Raw genomic sequence first — 12,981 nt, 5'->3', positions numbered from 1 at the left:
GCTGGCGCGCGTGCTGTGCTTGTTTGGAGTGGTTTTTTCGTTGAGAGTGGCTGGTTTTTGTGTTAGTTGGTGTTTTTTGGTGGTGGAACTGACTGGGAAGCGCTCTAAAGGGGTGCCGCGCGTATGTCGGCGGGCGCCGGCGCAGACGGAGTCCATACTTGTATAAATTCAATAACTTGAAAATATCACAAACTTGACATTGGCTAATCAGAGTAAAGCCAGATTTAAAGAAAAAAAAAACTCTGTATGGTCTTATGTCACTTATGTCTATTTGCTGGGACTCATATTATTATGATTTAATTGATCCAGTAGGGTCTATTATTATCCCATTACCTTATCACAGCCATCTTGAATGCAGTGGTAGTGGGTTTGACTCCGGTTGTGAGGACAATCGGTGAAGCGCTCAGAACAGTCGTCCAGAGGAGAGTACCGCATGAAACCGTGCGCTAACGATTCGTCGCGTTTCTTGTGCCACTGAAATGAGAAATAATAGAGATTAACTATTTTATTTACCCGGTGTGCTACTACATTAAAAAAAAGGCCTAATGCATTTTTATTGGTCTAAAACTCTAAAACCATCTTCACATTATTGCCTTTCTAACTTTCTAATTAAACCGATTTGGGGTACATCGGTTGGACTTAGGTAGAAACATTTTTTTTTTGTGTTGTATATGTTACCGGAAATGTATGAAATCTAGGAATATATTAGGTGGACTATTACCGCGGTATAGCCTCATCTGGCGACAGAAAGGCTGGCTCATTTTTCAATCAGCCAGGCTGACCAGGCAGCGTGGAAATGCAGCCAGTATTCTTGGCACCATTCCATAATTTCCATACAATGTTTCCACACAATTTCCTCACAATGTTCCTTCACCATCAAAGCAGGTGATATTCAAATTATACTATGATCAACCCATTGCCGGCCCACTACTGAGCACTATGGCCTAAACCCTTCTCACTCTTCTCAGAGTGAGAAGGGTTTAGGCCATAGTCTGCCACGCTGGTCAAATGGGGATTGATAGACTTCACAGAACTTTAAGTACATGGAGAACACTCAGGCATGCAGCTTCCTCACGATGTTTTCCTCCGCCGTTAAAGCAAGTGATATTTAATTGCTTAAAACGCACATAACTGAAAAGTTAGAGGTGCGTTCCCGGGATCGAACCCCCAACTTCCTATTAGGAGCCGGACGTTCCAACCACTAGGCTATCACAGCTATAACGATCTTCCGGACCAAGAGGTCAATATCTTAACCACTATAGGTTGCCACCGCTACATTTACAGAGAACAGCAAAATTAAAGAAGTATTTATTACCTTAAAGTGTCTGATCATTTCTTCTTTCTTGCAGAAGACTCTTGCAGTGCAATCCATGCAATGAAAGTGCTCCCGGTAGCCCAAGTCTTTGCAGTATGAGGAACCACATTCTAGAGTTGAGCTGTACCTGAAAGCATTAGAAGGAATCCAAAATTAAGAAAAATAAGATGAAAATGATGAATACTCATAATATTAGGTGAAAGACTATTAAACTATTAAAAAAACTATTAATATTTTTTTTAAACCATACATAAACTGATAGAAATAATTCAGCAAAGAAGATAACAGAAGAATACGGCTGGGCTGGAAAGCGTTTGGAAAATTAAGTCAGACCTTCATAATGATGATGATAATGAACTATAAAATGAAAATAAATGAGAACCTCTAATATATCGGGTTACTTTTGAGTACGGAACACTGAAAAATAGAAAGCAATCCGTTAAAAAAAAAACCTAAGCACTTTAGACGCACTCATAAGTAGGCGTGCCTGATCTATTCAATTTAATTATTCTATAGAAACTGTAACAATAATAGCAGGATTATGTTAATGTTATAAAAGCATTTTTAGGGTTCCGTACGAGAAGGTTGCCAACGGGACCCTATTGCTAAGCCTCCACTGTCCGTCCATCCGTCTGTCTGTCTTGTGTCAGCTGGCTGTATCTCAAAAACCGTATTAGGTAGAGTTGAAATTTTCACAGAATGTGTATTTTCTATTGCCGTTGCAGCAACAAGGAATAAAAATTTAAAAATGGCCACCATGGAAAAAAAAGTTATATCTTTTATTATAGTACGGAACTCTTCGTGTGCGAGTCCGGCTCGCACTTGGCCGATTTTTATATTTAATACTATTAAAGGGGATTATCTCTGACACTAAATCGTTACCTTTTGACGTATCTGGAGTAATCCACGGTGGTTTGCACGGAGTTCTTGCGCGCTTGGTCCAAATGATTCAAGGCTGAGAGTAGACCTGAACAAAAAAATAATCGGCTGTTAGATATAAGATAAGGTCTAAAATTAAAAGCCGACTAAGCCAGAACATAGCTTAGTTGACGAAAACAGTTAGCACTATAAATAAATATCTATAGACCTAATAATTTTAATCCTGAGTATTGCTGAATGAAGTAGAAGCTTGGCGCAATCATAATAATAGGTATGTAAGTAGTCATTTTAATCGTGTAGTCCTGTTGGCCCCGTTAGCCGTGTCCCCGTTAACGGGGCCAACGGGATAAGAATAAAATTATTAAAAATCCGTTGGCCCCGTTAAATTCAAATTCAAAATATTTTTATTCAATTAGACTTTTACGAGTAGGTACTTTTGAATCGTCAACAGCCGTACCACCACTTAGCCGTAGTTAGTCATTGCTATAAGGTGTGCTTAATACAGTTCAATTAACATAAATCATAGCATTTTGAGGTTTTCGGATGTGATGAAATTTAGTTAATTTATTTATCACTAAAACGCGCTCCATTTAAGGCTGTACCATCACTTGTCATCAGGTTTGATTGCAGCTAAGCGCTAGTCTACATGTTATTTGAAAAAAAAAAACACAAACGATAAATCAAAATGTTGGTTATTTTTAATTTAACGGGGCCTGACCAGGGCCAGGACTGATTTTCAATAATTTTACTAACCCCCGACCCAAAAAGAGGGTTATAAGTTTGACGTGTTTATCTGTGTATCTGTCTGTGGCATCGTAGCTCCTAAACTAATGAACCTATTTTAATTTAGTTTTTTTTTGTTTGAAAGGTGGTTTGATCGAGAGTGTTCTTAGCTATAATTCAAGAAAATCGGTTCAGCCGTTTGAAAGTTATCAGCTCTTTTCTAGTTACTGTGTAACCTTCACTTGTCGGGGGTGTTATAAATTTTTAATTTACACTAATTGTTCTTATCCCGTTAGCCCCGTTAACGGGGACACGGCTAACGGGGCCAACAGGACTACACGATTTTAATCTGTGACATGCAAAAAGCCAACTAAATTCATTGTTATCAATGAGTAACCTAACAATTATAAGGGATCTATGATCTGCTAACATACGTAGATACACTGGTTAATAAATAACCCTCTCATCAAGTAAAGAAAAAACTGTTACAGAAAATAAATATTATGTTAACACGGCCGATACAACAATAAGCAACGATACGTTGAACCATTCCTTTTCCTCAAAACTTATTCTTTTGTTTGGAACAGCCAAATCACCTCCATGCATCATATTCAAAACGAACAATGTACTGTTTTCATCGTGTAGAAAATATTTAATAACTTCCAAGTTCCAAGTCACTATCATTCAAATCACAGCCGTTCGCGTTACGCTAACGCAGACAACCGATAAATAATCGACGAAATTCGGCGACAATTGAACGGTTTCTTACTAACACAATTTGTCGGTCTGACGAAATTCGGCGTAAACAGAACACAATGCCTCGATAGCAAAGCCTTGATAGCTCAACGGTTAAAGGAACGGACTGAAATCCGAAAGATCGCCAGTTCAAACCCCACGCGTTGCACTATTGTCGTACCTACTCATAGCACAAGTTTTGCGTTTAGTTGGAGGGAAAGGCGAATATTAGTCAGCATGATAAACTTGGCTAATTTTTCTTTTAAATAAATAAATGGCATACAGTCTTGCTAATAAAAAATTACACAATGCCTTATCGATATTGTACAGTAAGCCATTTTTTAGGCTGTGTGTACATTTATAATTATAAAGTTCGTGCTATTTTAAAGTGTTCCTTTAAATATTTACGTAAGTATGACCAACAACTCTTGCCAACATAATACAATATTTTGATGCACCTAACATCTGTACAAGTTTAGTTCAATGAATACGCGCTAAAACACACACAGCGTAAGATCGGATATCGCTTTAAGATCAAACTCGTTCTCATATCTAAATCGGTCGTCTGCGTTAAATCATAGTTTCGAAGCGGCGCACATTTTTAGTTCAAAAGGAACTTAAACTATCTCGTAGAGCGGGCCCCTCCCAACATCAAGTTTTGGAGTATCAAATAAATTATTATGGTAATTAATCAATGTTTTCTCCAAGTCACTCTCGGCTATGCCATTGTGAGTGATCGTTGACTCCTCTACATACATTATTACATCACAGATCTGTTTTTATATATCAGCTTTTTAGAAACTCGCGACCAGGGAGATGTCATACTTATTAATATTAGAGGGTGCAATGTTCAGCAAAATTTCTACACCAACCAGCCCAAACACTTCCACAGAATAAAATATTGCAGAGCACATATTAAACATTTAATAATAACTTAAAATTTAAAAAACCCCCGACACAAAAACCTCTATAGAAAAATTAGAAAAGAGATGATAACTTTCAAATGGCTGAACCGATTTTCTTCGAGTATAGCTAAGAACCACCAAGGTGGCTTGATGGAGAGTGTTCTTAGCTATAATCCAAGAAAATCGGTTCAGCTGTTTGAAAGTTATCAGCTCTTTTCTAGTTACTGTAACCTTCACTTGTCGGGGGTGTTATAAATTTTTAATTTACACTTGTCTATGTCTTGTTTTAGCTAAGTAAACTATGAACAAAGTCAAAGTAGGTACTAACTGGAAACGCTTGTTAACGCGCTTTTTTTAAGTAAGCCTCTAGTAATAAGACACCTCTATGTACGGCCGATTTTATCAGTTAATAAAAAATCTGTATCTATTAGTAGTGATACTTTATTACTTTATCGCTCGTTTTGAACTATATCGCCCGATTTGTTTCCACATAGTCATTGCGAAACAAATTAATAGATTCGGAAGGCTTCTAGAAATACGTATTGTTTGAAGTTTTTACAATTCCTTTTAGTATTACGATTCGAGTTTGGTATTTCTCAATCGCTGGAGGAATTAAAACGATAATTATTATGATCGTATTGAGATAATAATTATAATTAATAGCAATTTGCCAACGTATTTTAGTTAACGCCCCTGGAGTTAAAAACTGCGTTCGAGGCAGTAGCTTGGAATAAGTTAAGTATTATACTTTAGTCTTCAACAAGTGTAAATCATAAATTTATAACACCACCGACAAGTGAAGGTTACAGTAATAACTAGAAAAGAGCTGATAACTTTCAAACGACTGAGCCGATTTTCTTGGATTATGGCTAAGAACACTCTCGATCAAGCCACCTTTCAAACCAAAAAAAAACTCAATTTAAATCGGTTCATTAGTTTAGGAGCTACGATGCCACAGACAGATACACAGATACACACGTCAAACTTATAACATCCCTCTTTTTGGGTCGGGGTTTAAAAATATTGTCGAATCTCATACAGTAAGTATATAGTTTCTTTACTTCTTATCGCCGTCAAAAACTGCTTATAGGCACAACTAAAACTTTGGAACGTTGGCTTTGGATTGACGCCATGGCAGCATTCAAATCCTGTGTTAATAGTTTAATACTCTACCTACTGACGTAACCACGTTAGCATTGAATGCGAGGCTAAGCATTGTTGGTTTAAAAAATAGTACCGACCTATAGAAATTAGAGAATTTGAATTACCCGTTTTACAACAATTGAACCATGTCGCAACACCACCTCCTTCATTTTTTAACTAAACACTTAGTACGAGTATCTAAGTTTCGACTTTCGACAACGTTGATAGATATCGAACTTCAAAGTAATAACCTTTAATTAAACGCACACCAAAACAATCCACGAACGTCAGAAAATAGTACAGCTGATGGTTTCAAGTCAACGCGTTCGTTTTTTGCGGCATTCTTTGTTCGATATCGGTTTTATTGTCTACTAGCTGATGCCCGCAGCTTCGCCCGCGTGGATTGGTCAGATCCCCTGCAGCATCAGGATTGAGGAGTTGGACTCCAAATTTTTTATGAAACAATGTCGCAAAGTTTTTCTATCGATTAAAAAAAAAATTACGCAAATCGGTTCAGAAATCTCGGAGATTTCGGTGTACATAGGTAGAAAAACACAACTCCCTTTTTGAAAGTCGGTTAAAAAAGTAGCCTATTTTACGCCCTGGTCAATACTCAACTTGTCTGTGAAAATCCCGTCAAAATCGGTTCAGCCGTTCCGGAGATTAGCCTTTTCAAACAGACAGACAGACAGACAGACAGACAGACAGACAGACAGACAGACAGACAGACAGACAGACAGACAGACAGACAGACAGACAGACAATAATTTTAAAAACGTGTTATTCAGTGTTGGTATCGTTCAAATAACCATATGAGCTTAATATGAGGTAGTTATTTCGAAATTACAGACAGACACTTCAATTTTATTTATTAGTATAGATTAGTATAGATGATCGCGAACTAGAGTATAAATATGTTGCCCTCTACACTCACACATTTTTGGCGCTGTTAAGAGGGGTCTCTCCGTCCCTCGCTCCATACTAACCAATACTATGTATACTAACCAATCATATTCAATGGAATTTTGTAGAAACGTTCCGGGAACTAATATCTACGCCTGTGGTTTTCCAGATTTCCGTTAAAATATTCAGTTTCAAAGTTACGTGGTCTTAAAAATTCTCATACAAATTTTTGAGCCCCTGTAATTTTAAAACTACATATTTTTAGAAAAATCTAAAACACCACAGGCATACATATTAGTTTATAGAATATGTCTGCAAAATTTCATGGACTTTGGTTGCTTCATATTCAAATGAAATTGGGACTACGATTGTATGGAGTACTAAATGACGGAGAGAGCCTAGTGAAAACGAGAAAGATTTTAACATTAACGTCATTCTATCAATCTTGTCGAGAAATGCAAGCTCGTGCTACGCCTAAAGAACAGTTTTGTAAGACGAATTAATACCTATACTTATGTAGATTAGCATGCACAACACAATGGACGTTAACATACGGGCTGATAATTTGTCGTGTTACATAAGACGCGTGGATACTCGTAATAATAGACAAGGGACTAGAGAGCAGGTTATTATAAATGAGGGAGAGAGATCTCTGGTTCTTGAGTTTCGAGCGCTAGGGCGAGTTTCCATTATGACGTTCCGACAGTACTTCGTTCGCTAATCGTACAAATAGCGTCGCACGCGCTAAATTCCGATTTTAAGTTATAATCGGTTTTTGAATCTTATATTATAACTTATTTTACGTACTGTACGTGCAGTAATTTAGTAAAATGATTGAAATTGTTCGGCAGCTTGTTTAATTTATACAGGTCCGTATCGCTTTCAAGTTAACGAACTATCTAGCCGGATCATCACTATTACCTCAACATCATTTACCATATCACTGTCATTTGCGATGAGATCGCAGTTATCGAACAAAAATGATCCTAAAATCGTTTGTTAGAGATAATTATTGTTATTATATTGTAAAAAAAACCATCCTTGCAGACCGTTTTTTATGAAAGTTTGTTTGCCTTATTTATTTATCATAGAACCGCCTACAAAATTACACACTTATTATAATACAATTAATAATATGTCTTTAGGTTTTAAGTACTCATAATATAGCTCTGTGCATATAACTCCATTTATGAGCAGTTACGTCGTGCATATTAAGACAAAGATTCATACAGTAAACTACTTGCTTTAAACTAGATTTAGACTAAAATTAAAATTAAGTATATAGGTAATTTGAAGTTAAATGGAAACTCCTGTGAGTTATTTTACGAAAAACGACGAAAGGATTTTCCAGTATTCACATTGACTTGGAGAAAAATTTGCTGTCTACATTTCCGTCTACTTAGACGGTCCGGAAGCAAAATCGTATCCGTGTAATGGGAACGCGGTTTTAATAGCTCACGATTTTGTAAAAGTGATTGTGCGAAACGATATAGAAATGTACGTAAGCCGTATTGTTACGTCGATACGTGTGTGAAGTGTATTTATTGCCTTTAATTCGTGGATTTGATTAGAATGATATGGCGTATATTATGAGTTTTTTGGAACAATGGCGTCTTTGTTTTCGGACCTCCGTCCGTGTGGAATGTACGGAGTTGATGTATGAGTATTAATTACATTTCCGCTCTGAGATGTATGACCTCCATTAGATGATAGGTCCTGTATCAGATGATTCCGTCAATCATGATAAATCGCACTAATATTATAAAGGCGAAAGTTTGTGTGTATGTGTATGAAGGTTACAGTAACTAGAAAAGAGCTGATAACTTTCAAACAGCTGAACCGATTTTCTTGGATTATAGCTAAGAACACTCTCAATCAAGCCACCTTTCAAACAAAAAAAACTAAATTAAAATCGGTTTATTAGTTTAGGAGCTACGGTGCCACAGACAGATACACACGTTAAACTTATAACACCCCTCTTTTTGGGTCGGGGGTTAAAAACGTCGAGGCTTCGACGTCACTGGCAGGCGTCAAATGTTAGGACTTTTGACGCAGGTAGCCCTAAAGTAGCCCTATTTTTCTTTGATTTACGTCACCATAGCCTAATATTTGACATATCGTCGATTCAAGATCAAATCGAGAGTTCTCTCACTCTAATTCACTCTGCTTCCTTGTATCTTGGGTAATCTGTCTTCCTCAGTTGTGATGATAAACACGCCTAAAAATTTTTAAAAGTAAAATATTAAAAGAGCTAAAAGTTTCGACAGAAAAGACGAAAAGGAACGGAAAGTTTCTAGTGCGTTACCCCCACCTGTGCAGTAGATACGGGCGTACCTAGATGCAAAATTACCTACACACCTATAACCACGACCGCCTCTCTTTGTTTATGAGGCACGCCCCCCTCTAACTTACTCTTTAGTTTTAAAATTATGGCTCTTAAGCTTATCATGGTTTTATTAAGTCTATATAATTCATATCTAGGTACCTATCTATATCCGTACTAATAGCACAGCTAATATCGTAAATGTGAGTATCCGTCTGTCTGTTATGTAGGTACCTACCTCTACAGTCTACTCAGACCAACCCTTGAACCATTCTGAACGAGATTTGGCACAGAGTTTGTATGGAGACAAAGATTAGTTTTGTTCCAAAAAACCAAAGAGTTTCCAGGACAGGACGTTTAAAAATTTTGAAACCACGCGGACTAAGTCACGGGCATAAGTTAGTATTTTTATATTAAAAAAATTGTGTTCCTTTGTCGGTTTGTCCTTTCTTAACTGCAGCAACCAGTGTCAAAAATATTTCTTTTAATAAAAAACGGTTGAAAAATGTTTTATTTTTTAAATCGTTTTTTTGTCCAACCCTGGCAACAACAGAGCAACGAATCCACGTATTTTTTATAAGCAAGTAGGTATATAATTAGGCAAAGGACCTAATGAAGACATCATTAGGCTACTATTATAATCTCGAAATATAGATTTGAACGAGATAACCGAGACTCCATCTATCTTATTCCACCATAGCTCAAAAATATGCAAAAAATATAACACTAATGACGGATATTATTCTTAAAATAAAATTAAGAAAACCGAAAGGTTGGAATCCGACTGAAATCGTAAAAATCAAATCAACTCATATTGAGTTAAAACCATAAAAGCATCAAGAACTTAAAACAAAAATCCCAGACGAAAATATCATAAACGAAATCCATCAAGCGTTAAAAAATTCCGGCACCTTTAAGGCTTATCACAGACAGCCGACAGATTTCGATCCGACAACAATCGGTGAAAAGACAACTCGAGGCCTTTACTTGTTCAACCAAGACGTTAGGTACATTTAAAAATGATTCTGCAAAATTAGAGGAAATGGATCCAACTTTTACTGACCCGATCCGATTTTTATCGTAGAGGTTAGAATATAGCAGTGACCAAGCATTACTGCAGATGACAGATATTTATCGGCAGTGCGGAGGTCCTTACGTTCAAGACCCTTACATTGATAGAGGCTATGTCACTCGTGACGCCATGGTTCTATAGTTAAACATCTATTTGTAATCTATTGATAAGTTACTCAAGTAGCAACGTTATAATTTGTCAAGAAAATATACAATTTTTGACAAATAACAATTTCGCTAAGTAACTTATTGATATACTAGCTGATGCCCGCAGCTTCGCCCGCGTGGATTGGTCAGATCCCCTGCAGCATCAGGATTGAGGAGTTGGACTCCAAATTTTTTATGAAACAATGTCGCAAAGTTCCTCTATCGATTAAAAAAGAAATGACGCAAATCGGTTCAGAAATCTCGGAGATTTCGGTGTACATAGGTAGAAAAACACAACTCCCTTTTTGAAAGTCGGTTAAAAAAGTAGCCTATTTTACGCCCTGGTCAATCCTCTACTTGCCTGTGAAAGTCCCGTCAAAATCGGTTCAGCCGTTCCAAAGATTAGCCTTTTCAAACAGACAGACAGACAGACAGACAGACAGACAAAAATTTTAAAAACGTGTGATTCAGTTATGGTATCGTTCAAATAACCATATGAGCTTAATATGAGGTAGTTATTTCGAAATTACAGACAGACACTCCAATTTTATTTATTAGTATAGATATAGATTAGTATAGATTATAAATATACCGAACAATTTTTGACAGATAACAACGTTGTTAAGTACCTAACTTATTGAACAGACCGAATATAAAGGGACGTAAGTTAGCATAATATTGGATGCTGCTTCTCGCAATTTAAAGAGGAAAAATGTCGTATAAAAATCGGTCTCAGACAAAAAGCGACCGTCTGCGTTACGGATAAACCAATTCCGACTTTACGAACATCTAATTTTCTCAAATGTAAATTCACATCATCTCATTTTGACGGCTGCCATGATACAAAATAAGATCGCTTTCAGATAGACACGTTTACCGCGCGTTCTACCATGTTATGTAATGGCTTTTTAATTTCGAATCTATGAATCTTTTGCAATATCTATGTCTGGATTTATTATTGTATCTTTTTTTATCCCTCGACCCAAAAAGAGAGGTGTTGTAAGTTTGACGTGTGTACCTATCTGTGTATCTATCTGTGGCATCGTAGCGCCTAAACGAATGAACCGATTTTAATTTAGTTTTTTTTGTTTGAAAGGTGGCTTGATCGAGAGTGTTCTTAGCTATAATCCAAGAAAATCGGTTCAGCCGTTTGAAAGTTATCAGCTCTTTTCTAGTTACTGTAACCTTCACTTGTCGGGGGTGTAATAAATTACACTTGTTACATTATAACATTTATTATAATAGGTATAATGTCAATATTGCAAACTTCGTTGGGTAGTTCTCTCTAGAAATGAGGAAGTTTTAGCGATTACTCTGCAGACTATACTATCGATAAATGAATAATTACAAACCCGTGTATTACTAAAGCCTCGATGACACGGGGCGAGTTTACAAGCTGCTAGCGAACTCGCTGCCTTGTAACTTGTAAACTCGCGACGTGTCATCGAGCATTTTCACAATCTGCTTTTGATTATCAGATTGTAAAAACGCTGCTTGAAAAATAGAAAGCCGGGCTAATTTACTCGCCATTCGCTGGCGTGTTGGCCTGTAAGCTAGCTAGTGTCATCATCACTGCTAGTAAACTAGTTGCGAGCATCTGCGTTTTGGCAGTTAAAGCTAAAATGTCAACACGCTAGCTAGTTGGCTACTGAGCGAGTGGAATGTTTTGTGTGTCATCGACTTCGCTTACTCGCTCACTCGCTAGCTTTTAAACTAGCCGACTAGCAGCTCGTAAATTAGCCCAGTGTCATCGAGCCTACGTCGCGCGATAAATTCACCAATCTGAAAGCGGTCTTACCCGATGGGGGAAAACAAAAAAGACAATGGAGAACGCGAGACCACGTCAGATAATGTTGGACATAATAAACATTTATACTAAGGTGGTTTTTTAGGAAATTTCGTAAGATATTGTGCCGGTTCATTCAACCGAGACAATGGGGTCCTCATAATGTACAACATAATGGGTTTTTGAATTCACTCAGTGGAACCATACGTTGTGATCGAAAGTTTTTAAGGCCGTCCATACATCATAACATTGTAGATTGTTTTTGCATGATCAATGTTACAATAAGGCTAGTTTTATCTAAAAGTTGTGATAGCCTAGTGGTTAGAACGACCGCCTCCTAATCGGATGTCGGGGGTTCGATCTCTAATTTTCGGAGTTATAATTTTTTTAATATATTACTTGCTTTAACGGTAGGAAAACATCGTCAGGAAACCTGCATGGCTGAGAGTTCTTCATAACGTTTACAAAGGTGTGTGCAGCCAATCCGCCCTTGACCAACTTGGTAGACTATGATCTAAACCCTTCTCACTCTAAGAGGAGACCCGTGGTATGTAGTGAACCGGCGATGGGTTGATCATGATATTTAATTACTGTACAATTAATAATGTCCGCGTGGAATGGTGCCAAGAATATGGGCTGCATTTTCTCGCTGGGCAGCCAGGCTGATCCTTTAGGTACACAAGAATAATCCATCTGTCACCAAATGAGGCTATTAACCGCGGTGAAATATCTCACAAATAATTTTGGTACTAAGAATGAGCGAGAGATATCAAAAGTGCTGGAAAAATGTTGAACTATAAAAACAATCAACATTATAAACAGAGCCCTGAATTTATGGAAGGTAAAAGTAAATAGAATAGATATTCTGGGTTTTAGAAAATGAAACTGCACTGTTTATTAGTTTTACCTATTATAGTATCATGCATTTCACAGTATTTTGAGAAAATTTTAAATAAAAAAATTAAAGTATATTTCATACAGACAGTTACTATTTTTTTTTCTATGAATTAACTAAACTTGATTATACCTAAGTGTTGATGAATAAGAGAAT

At 37.0% G+C, this 12,981-nt stretch overlaps 1 protein-coding gene across 10 annotated transcripts in view; it reads right to left on the bottom strand.

Moving 5' to 3' along the window:
• The window catches only part of LOC123877463, a 196,724-nt gene that overhangs the window by 15,434 nt on the left and 168,309 nt on the right, over positions 1 to 12,981 (bottom strand). For all 10 annotated transcript variants that reach the window (XM_045924270.1, XM_045924275.1, XM_045924265.1 and 7 more), the window contains 3 exons: positions 2,198 to 2,282; positions 1,316 to 1,442; positions 334 to 474 (listed from right to left, as the gene is read on the bottom strand). In XM_045924270.1, coding sequence (XP_045780226.1) covers positions 334 to 474; positions 1,316 to 1,442; positions 2,198 to 2,282 — 353 coding nt within the window. The remainder of the gene's footprint in view (positions 1 to 333; positions 475 to 1,315; positions 1,443 to 2,197; positions 2,283 to 12,981) is intronic.

This window comes from Maniola jurtina, chromosome 23 (genome assembly GCF_905333055.1).
Source record: "Maniola jurtina chromosome 23, ilManJurt1.1, whole genome shotgun sequence".
Lineage (NCBI taxonomy): Eukaryota > Metazoa > Arthropoda > Insecta > Lepidoptera > Nymphalidae > Maniola > Maniola jurtina.
This window is presented reverse-complemented; position numbering and strand designations above follow the sequence as displayed.